Source organism: Nanorana parkeri, unplaced genomic scaffold (genome assembly GCF_000935625.1).
Source record: "Nanorana parkeri isolate BGI_ZX_2015 unplaced genomic scaffold, ASM93562v1 scaffold1113, whole genome shotgun sequence".
In the NCBI taxonomy this organism is placed as follows: Eukaryota; Metazoa; Chordata; class Amphibia; order Anura; family Dicroglossidae; genus Nanorana; species Nanorana parkeri.
In genome coordinates this window covers 286,070-310,557 of record NW_017307381.1, presented here as the reverse complement: position 1 = coordinate 310,557, position 24,488 = coordinate 286,070, and the positions used below count along the sequence as shown (strand labels likewise).

The following is a 24,488-nucleotide window of genomic DNA, read 5'->3' as shown; positions in this document are numbered from 1 at the left end:
GGTCCCGGCCGCATCGGGCACAGCGGATCTTGGGATCGGCAACGGCAGTGACAGCTGCTGATACAAGCGATCGAGCGTCTCTAGAGACGCCCGATCGCTTGAATGTAATGCTCCCGGCCGGCTGTGTAATTACAACGGCCGGCCAGGAAGCTGCTCGTTGGGCTCCACCGTCCTCTCGTCACAGAAGAGTGGACGAGTGGATTTTTCAAGCCCTGTATATGTAATATATATATATATACAAAAAATAGATATATACAAAAAACATTAAAAAAAGAAAAAAAACGCTTAGACCTGTGAGTTTCATTGTCACAGGTCGGCTAGAACTATGAGGCCGAGTGATTTTCACTCGCCTCATAGTTCTCCTTTAAAAGCGGTTTAAAATTACCTGTCTCTTCCCCACGCACTCCTGTCCAAAAATCTGAAAACTCTCGTGTGGCCGCAAAGCATCTTGGGGCAGGCGCATGTGCAGTTCAGATTTTTGGCCGGGAGACGAGGAGAGACACAAAGTAAGTATATGGGTGGCGTGCACCCAGATGCAGACACCGTGGGACAGGAAGTGCTGACAGAGGAGTCAGCGCGGATCGGAGACCCGCAGCAGCGCTGGAGGGACAGATGAAAACGACAGGAAATAAGAAGATCGGATTAAGAAACATAATTTAAGGTAAATGCTTTAATGAACATTGGGGGGAGGGAAACATATTTTTGACTTTAATGTCACTTTAAGGACCAAAGCCTTTTTTCCGTTTTTTGTTTACATGTTATAATCCACATTTTAGGCCTGCAAATTACTTAAAACACAAAACATTATATATTTTCTGAAAGCCAAGACCCTGTAGAATAAAATGGTGGCAGTTGCAGATTTGTATGTTGCACGACATTACCGCAACTTATCAAACCCAAACATTTTGTGAAAAATGCAGTTAAGTTTTAAAAAACCACTATATAAAACCATTTTTTTTTAAAATATAAAAGATGATGTTACAGCGAGTAAATAGATACCCGACATGCCCAGGTTAAAAATTGTGTGCGTCCATGAAACCGACAAAATTCAGTAACCCAAAAAGTCCATAGACCACGCTTTAAAAGCCCCTACAGGTCATCAGTTTAGATACGCGTAAATATTGGCCCCGGAATTATTGCTCTCTCTGGCGTGTGTGCAACATGTGTAGCGCAATCATCATTTTCGTACAAAGGCGCACCCGACGCGTGTTTACATAAAGACCCGTGTGCTCGCGGGGGACATTGTTTCAATTATTTTTTTATTTATTTTATATTATTTTTCAAACTATTTGTTGGTTTTTTTAAACTTTACTTTAATTGCCATCACATAGGGGGCTTACAAGCCCCTCATGTGATAGCATATATTAATGATGATGGATACTCTTTAAGGTGATACTGTGGGTCCAAATGTCCCCTAGTATCACCTTTCCACTCTAAATAAGCTATTGAAGTGCAGATCACACATCAATAGCTTATTGCTCAGCTTCAGCAGCTTAGCAATGACAGCTCAGGGACTGGAAGTGATGCAATACGCGTTGCTCCCGGTCCCATAGAACGGGGAGGAGATTGGTGAAAGGACGTTCGCAGCTCTCCTCAACCAGCTTCCTGCCCACACCAGAGATGCCAGTACCGGGCCCGCAGGAGGGGCAGCGGAGCCTGGTAAACACGGTGGGGGTGTCAGGCGGGGGGAAGGGGGCGTCACTTAACCGGCCAGTAGAAGAATTCTGGTGACAGCTGAGTCGCCAGATTTGCTTCTACTGTAAAGCCGAGCGCCGGCTCTACAAATAAAAACAGGGTCCTGGCGGCTAAAAGCTGCTGGGAGTCTGTTAACCCCTTAAAGACCCATGACGGAATTATACCATCATGGGTCGTGAAGGGGTTAAACTACCAATCCTCCCACCTGCCATGTAATAGAGATAAAGAAAGAAGACCAGTCTGGGTGACCATCATGGCTCCCTAAAAAGATACAGCGGAGTGAGTGAGCACAGCAACCCTAGAAGAGGAAGTGTGTTATTTGTACAATTACCGGACGAAAATAGAGGGAAATGAGGCTGAACAAAAAAAAAAGCTACTTCATCTAAGCACTGGTGGTCTACAATATATTTTAATTTTTGGTTTTAGTTTATATTACACTTAAAGAAACTTAAAGGTCTGTAGTTGATTCAAAGTGTGGAATTCCGATTCAGAAGTGGTCATAACAAACTCTCAATATAAGGTCCAGAGTTATCAATACAAGTAAAGATGTCATCATTAGGTTGAGAAAATACAATAAATAAATACAAGGATTTCACCGGCACACACTTGGAAATTCAAATATCAATATTGCATTGATATAGTTATTTAGTGAAAAATGTCACATCATGTCATATGGTGCTACCGTTCCGTGCCCTCACAGGGATCCTTCATCAGAGTGTCACAGTGACATCCGTGCGGTCACCGTGAGCACCACAGAAGTCACTGAGGTGCTCTGATGAAGGATCTCTGTGAAGATCCGAAACGTTAGCACCATATGACATGGTGACATTTTTCACTAAATATATCAATGCAATATTGATAATTGAATTCCCAAGTGTGTGCTGGTGAAATCCTTGTATTTACTGCTAGTGTTTTCAATAATGAGTGTCTGCAGCAACAGTGAAGCATGGTGGAGGTTCCTAGCAAGTCTGGGGCTGCATTTTTACCAATGGAGTTGGAGATTTGATCAGGATCAATGGCACCCTCAATGCTAAGAAATACAAGCAGATACTTATCCATCATGCCATACCATCAGGGAGGCGTGTGTTTGTCCCCGAATTTATTCTGGAGTAGAACAATAACCCCAAACATACAGCCAAAGAACTATCTTCAGTGTAAAGAAGAACAAGGAGTCCTGGAAGTGATGGTTTGGCCCCCACAAAGCCCTGATCATAACATCATTGAGTCTGTCTGAAGAGACAGAAGGATTTGAGGCAGCCTACATCCACATCAGATCTGTGGTTAGTTCTCCAAGATGTTTGGAACAACCTACCTGCCGAGGTCCTTCAAAAACTGTGTGCAAGTGTACCTAGAATTGATGCTGCTTTGGGCAAAGGGTAGTCACACCAAATACTGATTTGATTTGGATTTCTCTTCTGTTCATTTACTTTCCGTTTTGTTAATTTATAAAAATAAACTATTAACACTTTCATTTCTGAAAGCATTCTCACTTGACAGCATTTTTTCACACCTGCCTAAAACTTTTGCACAGTAGTGTAAATTTGTATTGGCTTTGTAAAAGGCCGTCTGGCAGTTGGTTATGCAGAGCCTTAGCAGGCTATGCCAGCAACAGGGTGCCTACGAGTTGGGAGAGAAAGCCATAGACATGAGTCCAAAAGGTCTGGACTTTCGGGCACTGCCACCAGACATTAAAGACTGTACCCACTACTCTACAGTTCCAAAAGCACAAGACTGCATATCCCAGGATGAATGTTTGTAAACGACTAGGCACCAAGTAACAACTATAAATCAACTTATAGTTGCTTTAGAAAGCCTGTATACTCTTGGAGCAGGTTTTTGTTTCCCAAATAGAATTCCAGATCTCCCCCTCACTGGGATCACTGAGATCTTTCTCCCATACCGACATGTATTTATGAGGCATAAACAATTTTCTAGCAATCAAATGACCATATAGCAAAAGATACTATGCCCAAAATATGCTGATCATCTTTGCAAACCCTCTCGAATGGAGTGAATGTTGCTCTGGTAGGGAAAACCAGGGACTTGGGAAGAGAGGAAGTGCTTAACTCTAGAAGTTCAGAGGCTTGCAATAAGAATCCCTTAATCCTGAAACGATTTTGGCCCATCAGCCGTATACATGCACATCGTATCTCCTGCAATCCCGTGACGGAATGCATGCTGGCCATCGCAACCAGGTGAAAAGGACAGATTCCTAATAAAGGAAAGAAGCCGACAGTGCAGGGACAGTAGACCACTCGTGTATTTGTGTGTGTCTACAGTTTAAGAGAGTGGACCGTTATAGGATTACTCAAGTTAGACCTATCCTTAGAAAGTAACCAAGAAAGTAACCAAAGGAGGTTATCAATAGCCAATGGGTCACAGTGAAGAGCTTTGAGGGAGACCCACAGTGGGGAATCAGTATTAGTGTGGTATATTGATAAGGAAACACGTTGAGTGGCGGCATACTAATAAAAAACTTGAAGAACTCTCAACCCACTACTAGGTTTGCTATAAAAGAGGGTGTGCCATGGTATCTGTGGGACAAGTTTCTGCCAAATAACTTGAAGAATTTGGCACTGTAAAATCTTAAAGTGACAATAAAGTCAAAAAATGTTTTGCCTCCCCCCCATGTTAATGTTAGCACTTACCTTAAATGATGTCTCTTATTCCGATCTTCTTCTTCTTTCCTGATGTTTTCGTCTGTCCCTCCAGCGGTGCGGCGACCCTCCGCTCCAGCGCTGACTGCTCTGTCCCTCCGATCCAGCGGTGTCTGCATGCGGGCGCACGCATCCATAGACTTACCTTGCGTCTCTGCTCGTCTCCCGGCCGAGAATCGGAACTGCGCATGCGCCCACCACAAGATCCTTTGCGGCCGTACGAGTAGTTCCTGATTCTCAGCGCAGGAGCGCAGCGATAACGAGTTAAGTTTAAACCTAGTTAAAGCGGGTTTTAAAAAAAAAAAAATCTTGCCTATATCTACTGCTTGCTAGCAGTAGCTATAGGCAAAAAAAACGGAGGGTTTAGAACCCCTTTAAACCTATAAGTCTGAATGGAGATTGGGAGCCCGCTATAGAGATATAATAATTTGGGGAAATAGGTCCTTTTAATGGCCACGATTCTCCCAAACCAAGATAACAAATAATTTTCCCAAGTGCGGAGCAGGAGGGAAAGTTGGGTAAACAAGGATGGATAGTTTGCTTCATATAGGGAATTGTAGGTGGGAGTAAGGTGTATGCCAAGGTAACGCAGGTGGTGGGGTTCCAAGGAGAAAGGCAAGGAATTGCAAAGGGTGGATACCACTGGGCCTGGGAGATTCACATTAAAGGCCTTAGATTTAGTTGGATTAATCCTCAAGTCAGAAAGTTCACCAAAGCATTCTAAAATGGAGAGAAGGTTGTGCAGAGAATAAGTTGTGATGATGTCCTGCTAAAGGAAGGCCAATTATATCATCGTCTCAGATGAGTTGTGCCAGTGGTTCCACCACAAGCGCAAAAAGCAGGGAAGACTGTGGACAATCTTGTCGCGTTCCTCTGGAAATGGGTAAGAAAACCGAACAATATCCTGCAAATTTAACCGACACCCTTGGGCAGGGCCAGCACTAGTGTACAAGAAGGTCAAGCAGCCAACTGGGGGCGCTGGTGGTGGGGGGAGCCGGACAAATGGTACCACCATCCCTGCAGACAAACAGGCTGAGATAAATAGGTACAGTGGTATGTTTCTTCAGCCGATGTAATGTCCACCCCGCCCCCTGTTCTGTGCTGAGATGACTTGAGTAGTTGAGGCTGCTGTGTCCGATTACAACTAAAGAAAATACACATACTGTTACTATAAAAGGTATAAAACACAACTCCGAATTGCTCAATGTCCAAACAGATGCTAAATTTATCCCACATGCAGTGCAATCATCCACACTGCGATGCATACTAACGCAATGTAAAACCATCATGTGCCGAGCTAAATAAATACAATTCAGTGAAATATGTGATGAACAATTAAATATATGAGCATATGCTTTTAAAATATAGCATATCAAAACATGAAAATATGTGAACAAAGTGAAAACACAAAGTCCAATGTGCAGCAATTAAAATTGTGCAAATAAATGCAAGGGATAATCCACCACCAGATAGATCCAAACTTCCAAGTAAGCAGTTGCCACAGAATCCTGACAGGCCTTCACCTCCACCCAGTGAATGCAAAATTGGAACAGTGCTCACCTGGGGAGATAGACCCACAGAACTAGGTCTAAAAGCGCGTTTCCCTTCTAAATAGGAGAGGCAAGCCCGTGGGTCTCTTTTTTTTGCCAGTTCCCGTCGCCAATTACCCCCTCTCCAGTGTTTACATACTTTTTCTATTCCCCAAAATTGTAATAGACCAGGATCTTTATGATGTACATCCAAAAAATGTTTAGAAACAAAGGGATCTTTATACCCCCGCTTGATAACACATGTTTTTGCTCAAGAGGTTTGCTCATAAAGGTTATCAGGTTAATGTTTTTGGAGAAAGAAATCCAGAAGGTGGCAGAATTAGAAAGAAATACCCTTATTGTTAATAAGGTTGATATTAGTAATAGAGACTTATTGCCTGTTGCCTTATTTCTAGATTTTAATGCCCAATATAGGGATGTGGCGAGAATCATTGCTAGACATTGGAAGATTTTATTGTTAGATGAATCACTGAAAAAAATACTTCTGTCTAAACCCAAATTTGTCAACAGAAAAGTTTATGCCATCAAAGATATTGTAGCCAGGGGTGTTGTGGTCCCCTAGGAACAGGAACCCAGTGACATTTCTTGACGCTGTTGGTTTTTATGCTTGCAGGCGTTTTTACGCATGGAGACATGTTCCTAATAATTTCAAGCGCAGAAAATCTTTTCAGCTCCATGCCAGTAATATTCAAGTAGATATTAGAGAGTTTATTTCATGCGATACGGAGGGTGTAATATATGGCTTACAATGTCCCTGTGGGCTGCAGTATATCGGTCGCACCACCATAAAATTAGGTATTAGAATTAAGGAACATGTGTATAATATCAAGCGGCAGTATAAAGATCACTTTGTTTCTAAACATTTTTTGGATGTACATCATAAAGATCCTGGCCTATTACAATTTTGGTGAATAGAAAAAGTATGTAAACACTGGAGAGGGGGTAATTGGCGACGGGAACTGGCAAAAAAGGAGACCAAATGGATCTTTAAAGCTGGTTCATTGAAACCTAATGGACTGAATGCAGAATTTTATCTTAATTGCTTCATAACTAATGCCTAATTTATCCGCCTCCCCCTTCCTATTTTATGCCTATGGCTTGGTCGATGCTTGGATGGGAGACTACCTGGAAATGCCAGGTGCTGTAGGCTTCCCCATTCTCTCCCTTTTCTTAGGTTAGTTCTTAGTAGGAGATATTTTGACCATAGATATTTTATATTCGTATACCTCATGTACACTTTTTTTTATATATGTATTATCATTACCATATATTTATTTTTTCTTATTACATTTTATATTTATTAATATTGTCACTATCATGTATATGTGCATGATGGATTGTTTTTATATGTATTTTTCCTGTCCCACTCCCCCGCCTCCTGCTCGTGCTGGCATATATATATATATTTTTTAGCTACTCATGCTTACTTTTTAGCCACTTATGCATATTCTCTGTTTGCAGCAATACCTGCATGGATATAGTACATAGAGTGTGCTTATACTGCAGTTTATACGGTACATAGAGTGTGCTCATACTGCAGTTTATACGGCAATCCTGTGATGTTAAATAGGTCCTGAGACGTCTGATGCTCCAGCCTCCTGACGAAGTCGCGCAAAGCCCATAGATTTGTACTGTGGTGTCCATTGGATATTTGTTTTATGCCTTGTGTCACCTGTGACATTGTGAGTACCTGCTTTTATTTAATAAATTGCATTTGTTTGGACAGTACACACTATGTCCTCTTTATATTTTATTTCCCTTTGAAATGATGATGTTATTTGCAAGCTGAGGAGGTCACCTGGTCTTCAGTCATACGGGCTTGCCTCTCCTATTTAGAAGGGAAACGCGCTTTTAGACCTAGTTCTGTGGGTCTATCTCCCCAGGTGAGCACTGTTCCAATTTTGCATTCACTGGGTGGAGGTGAAGGCCTGTCAGGATTCTGTGGCAACTGCTTACTTGGAAGTTTGGGTCTATCCGGTGGTGGATTATCCCTTGCATTTTTTTTGCACAATTTTAATTGCTGCACATTGAACTTTGTGTTTTCACTTTGTTCACATATTTTCATGTTTTGATATGCTATATTTTAAAAGCATATGCTCATATATTTAATTGTTCATCACATATTTCACTGAATTGTATTTATTTAGCTCGGCACAGGATGGTTTTACATTGTGTTAGTATGCACAGCCCTCCCTAAGACACCACACCTACCAGAGCTCCACAAGACACCACACATCTGACCAATTTTCGTGTCTAAGAACAGAAAGGTGAACTTAATGTGTGATCTGCTCATAGCGAGGAAATGCCTCCAGGTTTTGGGGTAGACTGAGAAATGTGGTCAGGGCTGCTGCTAATGTAAGGATGCATAGGCTGCTGTCTTAATGTGCCGGGGGGTTGCACTCGAGTTATCAGCATATAAAGCTTGGATCCAGTTGATGAAAATAGGAACCAAAGCCCCAATGTTCAAGTGCACCAAAAGATAGGACCACAAAAGGGAGTCAAATGCTTTTCTAATGTCAAGGGAAAGGAGCATCATGGTAACATTCCGCGTTCTGGCAGCTTGCACCAAGAGGCATGCCCAGTGGATGTTGTCTCCAGCCTGCCTACAAGGCATGAAAACAACCTGATCATTGTGTACCAAAGAAATGATGACTTTGTTAAGCCTTTTAGCCAAGATCTTGGCAAGTAATTTTATATCAATGCTTAGCAGTGAAAAAGGCCAGAAATTAGTGCAATTGGTGTCATCAGTGACAGGCTTAAGTATTATGCAAATCATGGCAGATAGAGATTCCAGGTGTAGACTGAAACCAGTACGAATATAGTTAAATACTGGAAACAGTAAAAGGGCTAGAGGTTCCGTAGACATTTTATAATATGAAGGAGTGAAGCCGTCAGGGCCAGGTTTCATGTTAGGCCTTAGGGCAGGGGTGGGGAGCGTCCAGCCTGCGGGATCGATTGGTCTGGCCTTCCAAGCCAGCAGCCGGCTCACCTAGAGTGACCTGTAGACTGGAAGGGGTGATCCACCCCTCCTCGGCTGCAGCGCTGGGCACATTCAGCCCGCTCCGCCCCTTCCCTCCCCGTGCAGCACCTAAACTGCTCAGCCTGCGCTGACAGGCTGTACCTGCCTTATGACAGAGAAATTTGCCCGCTGTTGAGGTGAGTCTGCATGTTATTTATTATCATAGAGAAAACCATCAGTGTGAGCAGTAACCAGTGTAATCTGACCAGGATTCTTATAATGGGCAGAAAAATAGAAAGTGATCACTGCTTTTGTTGCCATATCCCACCTCTGGATTGCATTATATCGGTTTATTTGAAGCCCCCTTTTTGTGCTAATCCCTCAGGCAGTATCTACACCAGAGACTACAACCTGAGATTGATAATATCCTAAAAAGTATAAAGTAAGAACATTGTGATGCTTCCTGACTATTTCTAGGACCTTAGATACCCAGTTTGATGAATTATGAAAGAGAGTAGCAAAGATATATTTCTGGCGGATAGCGCAGTTCTCCGTTTAATAAACAGTGCTTTCCTTGTTTAAGCCATTTTTCAATCTGAAGTACTTAACAGCTCTGAATTATTAAGGTATGTATTGTTTTTCTGCGCCGTTGTTTGGAGCAGTAATAAGTCTATAAATAAATTCCACTTACAATGCGATCTACATTCCATTCTCCCTCTTGCCTTAGATATGTCATTCAGTGATGTTCTAACTAAGATGATTCCTTATAACTGTACACAGCCAGTAGCCCTGATGGATTCCAGAACATGTGGCACAACAATGCCTGCTTTCCGGTCCAGTGCGATCGCAAAAAATAGTGCAAGCAGCATTTTTTGTGATCACGCTGGACCAGAACACAGGCATTGTTGTACCACGCGTTCGGGTGCGGGCAATCGCACTGCAGGCAGGAGAGTGTGGCTGCGGTGCCATTGACTTGAATGCACCTCCACACTCCCTCCGCCCCAAAAAACAGGGGGAGTTTTGTATGCAATTCAGTGTGTTCCAGCAGCTAACCATGCTGGAAGGCATGGTGTAAACAAGTAATTGGTGTAAACAAGCCCAAAAAGGTGAGAGGCTGCAGGAGTTGCTGATAGAGAACAGGTGGGGTTGGGTTTGTTACTGAGGTGTACTGGAGGATCAATTTCACTGGCCGTGCATGCTTTTCACAGATACATTCGCCACTGGTGGCAGCAGCAACATACCTTCACTCTCAGAACGTTGGATATGTTCCAAATCCAGGATTCAGGATTAGAACAATGAACAAAACTGGCAACACATACACTGGATAGTTATTAAAGGAGAACTATGAGATGAGTGATTTCCACTCACCTCATAGTTCTGTCACGGCTCTCTGCCGTGACAGAGGAGGGGCTGGATTCCCCCCTCCCCGCTCCGATCCGTCAGCGCTGACTGGCAGAACGGACGGGGGAGGGTACAGCTGGCTCTGCCTCTAGATAGGCAGAGCCAGCTCTCACTCACGCAGCTGGGCGGATCTCGACATCGATGTCAGGATCCGCTTCACCGTCTCAGTATACCGCGAGCTGTAGCTTGTGGTATACTGAGCTTAGGGTAACGGGAGGACGCTAGTTTGTGACATCCTACAAATGGTGATTACAAAGAAAAGAAAAGTTGATGCACAGTGTTGATCTTGCAGAGTGTTGAAAAATTGACAAATGATAGTTTTTTTGTTGAAGTCAAAGGCAAACCTATGTGCCTAGTTAGTGGTGATGCATTGGCAGTAATGAAAAAGCCAATATGGAGCATCATTATATCTCAAAACATGCAAAACTCAATAAATTAGGAGGCCAAATGTGTCTGGATAAAATCAATGCTCTTCAGCAGAGTTTGGCATCAAAAGAAGCAGCTTTCACTAGGCCTCTGTGACAGACAGCGTTATTCAGACGAGTTATGTAGTGAGCGAGCTATTTGCAAAAAAAGCTGAGGCCTCATCTAGAGGGAGTTTGTGAATGAGTACATGGTGGCTGCTGCGGAGTTGTTGGCACCAGACAGAGTAAAATTGTTTTAGAGTGTTAGTTTGTCTCAGAGAACCGTCTCAGATCGGATTAGTAACAGCACAAAATATTGAAAAACACTTGACGGATTCTGCAGATTTCTACTTTTTCTTTTTGGCTTGTAACGAGACAACGGACATAAATACTTTTGCATTTGCGTTCCCATGTATGGCACTACAAGAGGTGGGCACTTGTTTAAGAGACTTATTTTATCAATGAAAAAACTTGAGTTAGCATTTGAAAAGTTAAGTGGCCTTACTACAGACGGAGCTCCAGCCATGTTTGGCACACAAAAAGGGTTAATTGCATTTGTCAAGAACTCAATCTTCTCTGTCTTGATCCAAGTGATTTAATATATGCCACTGCATCATACACCAAGAAAGTATCTGTGCACAGTCATTGTTGGCTAAACAAAGTGATGTCAACAGTATTGTCATGCATACATTTTGTCAAACCAGCTTCTCAGCTCATTGCTTTCAAATATGAAATCATTTGAAGCTAAATTAAGGCTGTGGAAAGTGCAACTGTTAAGGAATAACATGGTGCATTTCCCCACTCTGGAAGAACAAAAGCCTTCTACGACACTTGAATATGCTGGTGAATGTGTAAAACGAATTGATGCATCTTGCATTTAATGCAAGATTCAAGGAAGTGAATAGTAAACCAATGGAATTGAGCATCTTTGCTACACCGTTCAATGTGGAACCAGCTTATGTGCCTTATAACTACAACACAAAATCATTCAGCTGCAAAGCAATGATGAGCTGAAAGCTAGGTACAACCACCTTCTACTGCTTGAGTTGTACAAATGTTACATAAGCAATGGTGAATTTCCTACTGAGAAGACATGCAATGAAATATGCATCTTTGTTGGGAAAAACTTACTGCTGCAAGCAGTTTTTTTCAAAACTTACCATCACAAAGAGTCAACTGCGCTCCAGACTGACTGACGCAAACCTGAAAAAGCAGTTGCAAGTAGCATCAACAACAATACCAGCTAACATCAAATGGCTCACCAATGAGAAATTGTTCCAGCCATCACATTGGAGGCGAGTTAATTAAATGTTTACCCAACAAAGCATGCTTATTTTTAAGTTGATCATTTTGTATGGCCCACAAATGATGTTATAAATATCCAAATGGCTCTTGGCAGGAAAAAGGTTCCCCACCCCTGCTTTAGGGATTTAATAGGGCATTGTGGGCAAGGAGAGGTCAGTGAATAGGTAAGGTGACACAGCAGCAGATGTGGAATATAAAGTTGACAAGTGTCACTCAAATTCATTAACTATTTTTACAGGTCACTGGTCAGAGTGCCAGATCTAGTGCATAACTGTAGTGGCTTATGTGTGATATCGGAATGTCGCAAGCGTCGGGCCATGAGTGAGTCTTGCTTGTTGCTCTTGAGATAGGAGTCTGAGGCATTGGGCGCATAAATCAATCTATCAGCCAGACTAGAAGAGTAGCAGATTAAATTATTGCGTAACCTTGTTCAATCTGAGGATATTAGACGAGGAGGGTTGAGATTGAAAAGTGGCAGAAGACGTCTGAAACTCAGTTTCTAATTTGTGAAGTCACTTCAATCTTTCTCTTTTAAGAGAAGAAGCCAACTGAATGAAGTCCTTATGTGCCTACCACAAGGTCATGGGATTAACATCGGGTGTGGTGTTTTAGATAATAATGAATCCACTTGCATCACTAAGTAAAAGGTCATTCTGAAGCCAAATGACATTAGATTTAGTTGCCCACAAGGATGATAAAGTCATAGTCACCCCACTATGGCTAGTCCATAGAAAGGGCAAAACGGAGGAGTCAAGAATATTAGGCAAGAGGGCAGGGAACAGGAGGATATAATCTATCCTGGAAAATATATTGTGGGGAAGGGAGTAAAATGTTATTTGGGTAAACCATCAACCAACAATTGATCAAGGCATGATGGGATATCAGTGCACGAAAAGGGTCAGATAAGGGGGAGAGAGAGAGTGGAATGTGGACCTGATTTGTCTATGCTCAGATATTATGTCACTGAAGATAATTAAAGAACCACTGGCATGCGACTCCACAACATGCAGGAGATGTTTTATAAAGAGCATTTGACGAGAGTTAGGGGCGTAATACCTGACTATCATTACCTCCAGGTCTAGGAGCAGTCTCTGCAACAAGTAACGTCCTAAAGAGTCCCTAATTACCTTACAGCAAACAAAGCTACAGTGTGGTTAAACCCAATGAGGACACCTCTATGTTTAGTTGGGGCACTAGCTAAGAATACAGTCTGGAAGCATTGATTAAAAAATGTAGGTGCCAAGGATTGGGAGAAGTGCGTCTTCTGCAAATAAATGTCAAATTTAAGAGATAAGAATTGTCTGAAAGCCATTGCTCGCCAAAATCATAAAGCAGTCCAGCAATCAAAAAGGTCCAGGAGTGGGTAAGGGTACAGAGCAAGGAAGGGGGGGGGGGGGCAAAAAGGAGATGAAAAAGTGGAAGTGAAGGAAGGGGAGAAAGAAAAGGAAACCAACAAATCCTCTGACTGAACACAGTGGGCAAGCCAAACAAGTCCAATAGATCGGCACAGCCCAACCATAAAAAGCGTACCAGGGGGGTTCAGTGGCAGCCCCGCCAGGGCACACAATACATAAATGAACAGCATAGATAAACTTCTCAGATAAAGAATAGCTAAAGACAGTACACACAACATGAATATCCACAATGATAGAACACGTGATCATCCCAAAAGGTAGGGGAAAGAGGGACATCGAAAGAGGGCTCAAAAGTTTAAAAAAAGAAAATGATTGTAGTCACACAGCGAGCACCTAGACAATGTAAAGGGTCAGGAAAGGATCAAATAGGAGATAGGGTGCAGTGCCAATGAGTATGACTCAGAAAAACCTATTAGTGCCCCCCTTAGGATTGGCAACGCGTGCCAATAACCCATAAAATCATGTGTAAAGCGTAAAATAGTTCAAAATAGTTGTTATGTAAGAAGGATAGGAGAAAACCGTATACCCAATAACCAGTGCAGGTTACAATCCTAACAAGTATTGCTTACTAATACCAGTCACTATATTCAAAAAGGGAACAGTAAGTGCAAGATGGATTAAATCCTGGGATCACGGAGAACCAAAAGCGACCATGAACGCATATCATGTTGGGGAAGTTGGAGAACGTCGATGAGCTCCATCACGTGAAGCAGTAGTTGCCAGAGATGGTGGGTCTCAGTGTAGAGAGGCAGAGATCCAGTCAGTTCCATCCCGTTGATGAGGAGAAAGCTACAAACATAAGGACAATAGTGCCGAGGCTTCAGAGAGAGTGGTGCATTGGTAGGAACAACCTTTATAGGCAAAAAACAGGCAAAATGAGAAGCCTCAACGGTACAGGATTCCATGGTATTATAGCAAAGATAATGCAGGCTTCATGGCCTAGTGTTTGGCTATGGTGGTTGGAGCGAAGTATGCCAAAACCTGGTAGTCAAAGTCCTGGTAGGAAAGAGACGGATTGTTGTGAGCAGCCTCTAAGACAGCCTTGCATGTCCGAAAGTAAAGGAAATGAACTATTATGTCCCTGGGAGGGCCATCCATTTGTTTCTTAGTCAGTGTGCGGTGGATGGGTTGAATTCCCAACCAATCAACAGGAACAGAGGGGGATCAGTTCCTGGAGCAGGACTATAATGGTAGCTTGCAGATCCAGCACAGATTCAGGTATTCCATGAAAGCAGAGATTGGATCTATGAGATCTGTTCTCCAAATCTTCCAGTTTTGACATTAGGTGAAGGTTGACATCAGGGAGCTGATCTAGTTCTCGTTCATGGTAATCCACAGGAGCAACCGTTGTGTCCATGCGAGTTTCCAGGTATGCAGTTCTCTGTCCAAGTTTGCGGATTTCACAAGATAAATAATCCGTTATCTGTTCAGAAGTAGATTGAGGCGCTTTGTGAAGCATTCTGCCTATACACTGTAGCAGATCATCATGAGCAGTGGAAGCACGATCTGGAGAAGGCGAGCTGACTATCTGCATTCACGGCATCACTAACCGAGGGGGGAGAGTAGGCCTGCCATGGTGTGCTGTGTTAGCAGGGTGTATGTCCCAATTGAGCACTGCACACATGTCTCTTGGGGTATGTTTCTATATGCTTGCCACACCTAGCCACTGGGATTTTTGCCCATTCTTCAAGGCAAAACTGCTCCAGCTCCTTCAAGTTGGATGGGTTTTGCTGGTGTACAGCAATCTTTAAGTCATGCTACAGATTCTCAATTTGATTGAGGTTTGGGCTTTGACTAGGTCATTCCAAGACATTTAAATGTTTTCCCTTAAATCCCTCGAGTGTTGCTTTAGCAGTATGCTTAGGGTCATTGTCCTGCTGGAAGGTGAACCTCTGTCCCAGTCTCAAATCTCTGGCAGACTGAAACAGGTTTCCTTCAAGAATTTCCCTGTATTTAGTGTCATCCATCATTCCTTTAATTCTGACCAGTTTGCCAGTCCTTGCTGATGAAAAACATCCCCACAGTATGATGCTACCACCACCACCACTGTTCTCAGGGTGATGAGGTCTTAGGTTTGCGCTAGACATAGTGTTTTCCTTGAAGTCCAAAAAGCTTTATTTTAGTCTCATCTGACCAGAGTACCTTCTTCCATATGTTTGGGGAGTCTCCCACATGCTTTTTGGTGAACAGCAAACATGTTTGGTTATTTTTTTTTGTAGGCAAAGGCCTTTTTCTGGCCACTCTTCCATAAAGACCAGCTCTGTGGAGTGTATTGCTTAAAGTGGTCCTATGGACAGATACTACAATCTCCGCTGTGGAGCTTTGCAGCTTCCTCAGGGTTATCTTTGGTCTCCTTGTCTAAGATTTTACCCTTAGTAGACATAAAAGCTTATTCTGCTTCCATCTCCAATTTGCTTTCGCTTTGCTACTGGGTATGACTCTAACAGCCAAGTTCCACCAATAGCCACCCCCTGTCCCTTCAGAGTTTCTTACTGACTTTTGAACTTGAGCCACACTTATGACATTGCCCCTTTTAGATTGAATAGAATAAAGTTGGGAAAACTGATGAAAAACTTGAGAATATTAGTTAACTGCAAAAGCAAATAAAAGTTTGGATGCGTTAAATGTATAAAATGTGTAATGCAAGACTATTTCTGTTTAAGGTATCATTTATCTACTCTCCCTTTTAGATTGTAAGGGCTCACGGGCATGGCTCTCCATACCATCTTGTCTTGATTTGTATTGTAACTGTAATGTTTTCCTTATATTGTAAAGCATATTAATAATGCATAATGCTCTAGGTCATGGCACAGCAAGCAATAGCTAGTCATCTTCAACTAGATTTGTTCTGTACTATTGAAGATGTTTTGCTGGTCATCCAGCAGCTTCATTAGTTCTAATTAGTGTAAGTAACAGACACACATACATACAACTCTGCATTTGAAGCCACACAGGTAACTCACTTGTCACAGGTCACCTTCATCTAATCATGAAATGTGTCAAAGATGACGTTGATTGTCCAAGAACATTATAGGAGGTGTAAAGGTGTGTGAGACCATCCATTTATAATTACAAAACTCAACTACCATGGCACCATAAAGTCAGAAACAGATTTAATGTTTTATCAGTCTGCAGCAGTCAAGACATATATAGATATATTCTATGTTGTAACTGACTTTTATATGTTACTCAGCTATGCTCTATTTGATATTAAATAAACCCGTTTGTTTCTTACCTGCTTAAAGGTTAGTAAGAAGTCAAAAACATTTTGATTCAGATTATCCTTGAGGTGTGGAGCCACTTCAATACCCACCTTGAAGAGAGAAAATAGTGTTTTACATGTTTATCTGGAGCCTTAATTATATAGAACACCGTCAAGAGGAACTTTTGAGGAAAGAACTAGAGAAGATGCTGTTACTGATTTGTTTTTAAAATTGTAAATTCCCTTACTGAACACTCCTAGTAGATTTACAAATTCCAAATGACTGCTCAAGATTCTTCATTCATACAAGAAAAAGAAAATACAGCAATAAAGTTTAGCAAGGGCATTCCCCTTTTATCGCCATAGGTTCCTTTAAAAGACTAAACATGTAAGTAAGTTGTCTGTATTGATCTTACCCTACAGAGGTATGCCCGAGCATACACAGATACGAGAGGGTCTCCAATGCCTTTTATCATGGAGGTTAACCGATGAAGACTCTCTGATATTCCACTAAGAGAAATTGGATACAAAGAACATTAAAAAAAATAACAGAGTGGAATTTAATTTTGGTACATGTTAGCAAGATGCATCACCCAATGAATTCTTAAGCCAAACCTCTAAAGACAGAAACAGAAAGACTGCCATTGCTGGCTTTTTTTAAGGCTGTTATGTTTCATGTTTAGGAAACAAAATGGGGGGAATTTATGAAAACTGTAGCAGACAGAATCTGTAACAGTTGCCCATGGCAACCAAACAGCTTCGCTCTTCAGTTTGTTCAGTTAAGGTTTTAAAATGAAAGCGAGAAGCTGATTGGTTGCCTAGCACAGCTGCTTCAGATTTTGTCTGCTCCAGTTTTCATAAATTCCCCTCAATAAGAACTCTAGCGGGTCACTGACCTGGAACAGCCCATAAACTTTGGAAAGTCTAAACTCTGTTCCTGTATGCGTGTTTCAGGTCAGTAACTCGCTAGGCAGCAATGTCAAATCAGGAAGACAACACCGGAGCCTGCAGCTCTAATTGCGCATTTTTCTGTATGACACTACAGTAGATTGCCTTTAATTTTTTTGTACAGTATACCCGAAGCATGTCCAACATGTGTAGGGGGGGGGGGGGGAATTCTTTTTGCTGAAGATCTACAGTTGTTGTCCAATATTTTATAAAACTTTTGAGGGCTTTCTGTGGCTTCATATGCTAACTTGTACACTAAGAGCTTGGTTTAAATTATTTCAGCCATTAAGATTTAGGAGCCTATATACAAACAAATCTCAGAGCCATTTGCCCTGTGAATTTCTGTGAATGTTTGTTCTGTGCAAATAGATGCAAAAACAAAAACATTCTTTATTTTATTTATTCTATATTTTCTTTACACATAAAGTGTAATTTCAAATGTAACAATGTAATGATACATTATGGCCGCTAGATGGAGCTGAGGAGAATCAGAAAAACCTTTATTCTGATGCACCTCAGCCCCATCTAGTCACCATCTAGTCATAACTGTGTTTAAGTCACTCTAAAGATCTCTGTATAAACCTGACCCAAAGAAACAACTAGAAATATAATATTTTGCTTTACATTACTGCCTGTTCATTCAAGATTTCCTCAATGGGTAGAAGCAGTCAGTACAGAGGCTCCTCCCCATTCAGAATCAGCTGATAGTAAATATTTCTCTATCATCAGTGTCTGAATGAATGGGGAGGAGCCTCTGTACTGAGTGTAATAAAAAAATTATAGAAAATTATGAAAAAAAAATATACAAAAATGTAAAAAATTATTTTAAAAAAGTGAAAACTGCCCCCCCTCACACACATATTATGTGCGAAGACTAAAAATTCATTTCAGATGAAATGAACGAAAACTAAAAAAGTTTTCATTTGTTTCATCAAACAAAACACATTTTTATGCTATTTTGGATTCAGCCATTGGCGTGTTCTGGAGGCAGGGCACATGACGTCATACAACATTGCACGTGTTGGGCGCCGCCATCTTGGTGTATACACCAAGATGGTGGGGCCAATATCGGTGTGTGACGTCACCTGATGCCACGCATGCATGGCGTCATGCAACGTCATGCTCCCTGCCTCCAAGATGGTGGCACGCATTCACAGAACACGCCGGTGGCCAACATGGCTGCCGCACATTCTCAAACAAATTATTATGTGCCTAAATAAATGTTTCGTATATTCGGACATACAGGTGAAACTCGAATAATTCGAATATCGTGCAAAAGTTCATTTATTTCACTAGTGCAACTTAAAAGGTGAAACTAATATACAAGATAGGCTTATTACATGCAAAGCAAGATAGTTCAAGCTGTGATTTGTCATAATTGTGATGATTATGGCTTACAGCTCATGAAAACCCCAAATCCACAATCTCAGAAAATTAGAATATTGTGAAAAGGTGCAATATTCTAGGCTCAAAGTGTCCCACTCTAATCAGCTAATTAAGCCATAACACCTGCAAAGGGTTCCTGAGCCTTTAAATGGTCTTTCAGTCTGGTTCAGTAGGAATCACAGCACGGGCAAGGGGAGTCTGCCTCCACACATCCTGTCAGCGCCGATACTAGGGGGGCATATAATATTATTCAGCCAGGGTGGACTATACCCCTCTCCCTCTGCAGGCACGGCCAGGGCACCTGAGGGCGCTGGGGAAGAGGGGCCTAGAAGGTCAGGCAGAGATTCAGCAGAGAGTAAGACGATACGACCAGAGGACGGGGGAGGCAAGCTGTCAGCAGGTATGAGGAGCTCTCCTGCACTCACAGCTTCTCCTGTACACTATACATTCCGGCCGGGAGCAGGGTGGGGGGATTCTTCTCCCTGTCTCAGCCTTCTCCTCTCTTCCTCCCCTGGATTCTTGAACTATGAGCGGGCTGCATAGTAATGCTGTGTGTGCGTGTCCTGTATTGTGTGTACTGTATTGCGTGTGTATTGTGTGTACTGTATTGCGTGTGTATTGTGTGTACTGTATGTGCGCTGTGTGTGTATTGTGTTGTGTGTATGCGTATTAAGTGTTGTGTGTGTGTGTATTAGGCCTCATTCACACTGGGAGCACGCGTCCATGCAGCGTGCACACCTGTAAACAGTTGATCCCGGGCGGAGAGGTGCTGCATGTGATTGCGCGCAGCAGCCTGTTCTCTATGGGAAGACGCGGCTGTACGGTGTCATCCGTGTCTGATGGACCCTCTCTGCGTCCAAGTGCGGAGCCCCCGTACCTGCATAGATGTGAAGTCTGGGTGTCCGTTTGACACCGTACAGATGTGTCCTCCCATAGGGAAGAACAGGCGAGTATAACTTTTTTTTAATATTTACCGTAGGCATAAACGAGCAGTTAACCCTTGTAGTGCGAGGATAGTCCCACTGCAAGGGTTAATACAATTTCTGCCTGGCGTTCTTCTTTAACCCTTTCACTGCCAAGCCCTCGGGAACACTTTAAACCTCTGCTGACCACACCATTTTTGCAATTTCCCTACTAATTTTGTAGGTCCTGCGATAATTGCAAAAAATTTTATCAAATCATTATTAAACCAATAAAAATACACAATTAAATTGATAAAAGCACACTTTTGAAATAGAGAACGAAATTGAGGAAACAGAGTCCTCAATCTCTTTTTCTGCAGCCTCTGTTCTGAATGAATGGATGGAAAGCACAGTACAGAGGTTCCCCAATCATTCAGAAACTGGAGATAGTAAAATATTTACTACCATCCAGTTATAAATGGGTAGAAGCCTCTGTACTGAGTGCTTCTCCCCATTCAGAAACTCATGAATGAACAGGAAGTAATGTAAAGCACTCCCTGTTCATGCATAACTGGGGACACATAGAACTATGTTTACAAACATTGGAGTGATCAGCTGATCACTCCCATGTTTGCTCTGCACACATTGTATCAGTAAATATCACAGATATTTACCGATCCTCCGCTCGATCACACACAGAGCTGATGTCATCCTGAAACTCTCCTCCCTGCTCCTCTCTCTCTTAGGGTGCTATGGTGAGGTCATGATGCCCTGCACCTCATGTCCTTAGCACAACACTCTCAGTTCTCACGCCAAGCAGCCATTCAAAATATGCTGCCCGGCACCAAGTGTCAGCTTGAGGTGGGATGGAATAGGTTATGGCCGTGAGGGAGCTCCATCGATACGTGCATTGCTTACGCACTGTACCACACAATCTGACCTATCATGCATTCTGGTGTGGGAGGTGTGTTGTGTTGCCATTCATTTGAATGGCACGCCAAACGCAACTCCCACCCACAGTTCGTACACCTGCACCGGAACACCCGGTACACTAATGCCGTGCGTTACATTGCAGTGCGACTTGGGTCGCGACTTAATGACCAAGAACAAATGTGGGTCCTGAGGTTTCACAGGTTGAGAACCACTGATTTAAACCATAGTTTTTGAGGGGGGTCTTATATATATTTATATTAGGGATGCACAGATACCAAGTACCCTACTTGGTACAAGTACAGATACGTTTCCAGATACTAGACTAGATAAGAATTCAAACGTTAGGAGGTATCAGTCGTTTTTAGGGAGCACTGGCTACGGGGCTCCTGAAATTAGTGCATCTGTTTTAATCTATGTACACTACCACCACCATATTTTACTGTTGGTATGATGTTCTTTTTCTGAAATGCGGTGTTACTCTTACGTCAGATGTAATGGGACACACACCTTCCAAAATGTTCAACTTTAGTCTCGTCAGTCCACAGAGTATTTTCCCAAAAGTCTTGGGGATCATCAAGATGTTTTCTGGCATAACGGAGACGAGCTTTTATGTTCTTTTTGCTCAGCAGCGGTTTTCGTCTTGGAACTCTGCCATGCAGGCCATTTTTGCCCAGTCTCTTTCTTATGGTGGAGTCATGAACACTGACCTGAACTGAGGCAAGTGAGGCCTGCAGTTCTTTGGATGTTGTTGTGGGGTCTTTTGTGACCTCTTGGATGAGTCTTCGCTGCGTTCTTGGGGTAATTTTGGTTGGCCGCCTGCTCCTGGGAAGGTTCACCACTGTTCCATGTTCCAAATATATGTATATATAGATCCGCCCTTCTTAACCCACAGGACACGTGATAAATTTAGGCTCCTCCGAGCCACTCATTCTTTTTTCTGTCCTCGCTATGGGACCGTGATCTCCTGCTTGGAGTTAGTTTTTTTTTCTTTCCCAGTAAAACTTTTACCTGCCATCCTGCGGCTTTCCGGACAGGGTCAGTCTCCCCTGGGCCGATGACCCTGCTTCCATGGCTTTAAACAAGCCTTATCCCAGGGTGAGCACGTTGCTCCAACGATGCCATTCACCGTTGCAGCCTTTTCTGTACACCATCCCCTCCTAGTGTCTCGCGCCCCTGACTCTGCCTTCTCCTATTTTCTTTAAAACACGTCGACGACGGAGGCCCCGCCAATGGGAGTTCCCCGCCCGTGTCCTCCTCTCTTCGGTCAGGTGAGTATCTCCAGGGCTGAGCAAGCGCGATGGCGGCTCCTCGCGCATGCGCACTTGCTTCGTCCATTCCCAAGATGGCGCCCGCTGCTTCTAGACCGTTCTGTGCATGCGCCGGCGTCTTCTCCTATTTAAAAACATGTGGAATCCTCACATCAGCATCGGCTGCCACCCCCAACAGATGTCGGACGAATAACTGCTCAACTCCTGCGGGTCCTCTGCTTGGTCAGATCTGGTCCAGTAAGTTCTTTTGCATGACTTTTTGCTTTTGTGGTATTTTTGTTTCATTGCTCTATGTGACCTTGTCTTAGCATTATACTATATCCCTACTTATTCATTAGGGATGGCTGAAAAGGCTGCCATGAGAGACCCTTCCCCCTCATAGGTAAGGGTATGGTAAGTGTGACCCTTTTAAAGAGACAGTTTGGTAGGTTATTCATGACAATTGTTGTGATTTCAGCCCTCCTCACGAAGAGCACCAGAGACCTCCCTCGAGATTGCCCTAATAACCCAGACGGTACAGATCCAGGGGAAGAAGTGGTTCCAGGCGGGAGCACAGAGAGTTGGTTTCTCACCGCTCACACCGCCGCCATCATCCTGAACACAAGGCCTGCTGGGTATGTGGCAATCAGGCACAGACAAGTTGGTCTGCCAGTCCTGCCTCACCAATGCCACCCGGGAAGCACCAACCCCACCTGCAAATCCGCTGTCTCACCTCATGCAGTCATTCAAGGACTGTCGGCAGGATGGCGGCCAGTATAATCGTCTGGATGGGCTGTCCACATCCCAACAGCCTACTGAGCCCACTGAGGCCGACACACAATCGGAGATGTCTGACGCAGGGGAACCTCCCTGCCCCTCCGGCTTTAATTTCAACCTGGTGGAACCATTAATTGCCGCGGTTAAGGAGGCAATTGACTGGGAGGACCCGGTTGTGGAGCCACAGAGCGAAGGTGAGACGCTACTTTCCACATTTGAAAAAGTCCTTGGCCACCTTTCCCTACATGAATGAGATAAAGGAACTCATCATGGAAGAATGGAAACGGGGCGGAAAAGGCACCAAGTGTCAACAATCGCCTGGCAAAGTTCTATCCGCATCTGGAGTCGTCTCTCAAAGTTCTATCCGCGTCGTCTCTCAAAACCACCTTCCTTCTGGCTATTACATCGGCTAAACGGGTTTCCGAATTGCACGCTCTGACTGTCACAGAGCCATTCTGCACGTTTTTTTCCAACAGGGTTGTTCTGAGGACTCACCCTTCCTTCCAAAGGTTACCTCCTCGTTCCATCTTGATCCGGAAATCGTTCTCCCAACGCTTACGGATGACGGAGATGCGCCACACGCACTTGATGTGTCCAGCACTCTATAGGCATATATCAGCACAACACAACCTTTTCGGCTGGTGAATAATCTCCTCGTCATCCCTTGGGGATGCAAGAAGGGTAGCACAGCCTCTGTGCGTACTATAGCAGCATGGTTGGTGAAACTCATCAGAAAGGCATACTCCAATAAAAAATCAGCTGAGACGATCAGCTGGTCCTCCAGGAATACATTCATCAATCATTATAGAGTGAACCCGGCACTCCTTACCACTGTGAATTTTGGGAAAAATGTTCTTGCCTCTGGCTGTTCAAGTCTCTGAATACATTTTCTTGGCATTACCCTCCCTGTGTGATCACTAATTCCCATGGTGTGCTGCCGAGATGCCCCAGGAAACTGAAAATTGTATACTTACCTTCCGTAATTTTCCTTTCCTGGTGCATCGATGGCAGCACACCAGGATCTTGCCCTCCCTGCCATGGCTCGGATTATGACTAGAATGAGTATGGCTTGGAGGAACCTAAATGCGGCGATATGTAAAATGTGCGGCACAATAGGCGCAATCGTCATTTTCGTACGTAGGCGCACCCGACACATATCTACGTGTGTATGTGGGGGGCGGGGACTTAAAAATGTTTTTTCTTTTTTAATTTCTTTTATGCTTTTTTATTTTTCTATGATTTTCATTTTTATATTAATTTTTTTTTATAACACGCAATTTTATTGCTATTACATGGGGGGCTAAGAAGCCCCCTATGGGATAGCTAATTTACATGACAGGTCCTCTTAATGGAGACATCAGGGGTCTCCAGGACCCCTAAAGTCACCTAGGGACCCCAAGAGAAGCTGATGAAGCAGAGATCGGCTTCATCAGCTTCTCTAGCTGGAGAGTGACACTTAACATAAGACAGTCCTTGTTATGGCTCTGTAGCTTTCCTCAGCTTCAAGACACTCACGCTGCTCACCCCTCGTGAGCCCTCACTCTGCTCTCTTAGCAGTCTGTACCGCAGGTCCTAGGATCACCGACCTTCCTGACCTCTCCCCTCGTGGGCACACGCTCTGCTCTCCCAGCAGTCTGTACCGCAGGTCCTAGGGTCACCGACGTTCCTGACCGCTCCCAGCCACGCCTGGCTGTTCCGTGTGCGTCC

At 43.4% G+C, this 24,488-nt stretch overlaps 1 protein-coding gene across 1 annotated transcript in view; it reads right to left on the bottom strand.

The window, feature by feature from the left end:
* Positions 1-24,488, bottom strand: part of LOC108796423 (UPF0505 protein C16orf62-like) — a 503,129-nt gene that overhangs the window by 270,584 nt on the left and 208,057 nt on the right. The window contains exons 13-14 of the mRNA XM_018567896.1: positions 17,005-17,098; positions 16,622-16,699 (exon numbers count right to left, since the gene is read on the bottom strand). Of these exons, the coding sequence (XP_018423398.1) occupies positions 16,622-16,699; positions 17,005-17,098 (172 nt within the window). The remainder of the gene's footprint in view (positions 1-16,621; positions 16,700-17,004; positions 17,099-24,488) is intronic.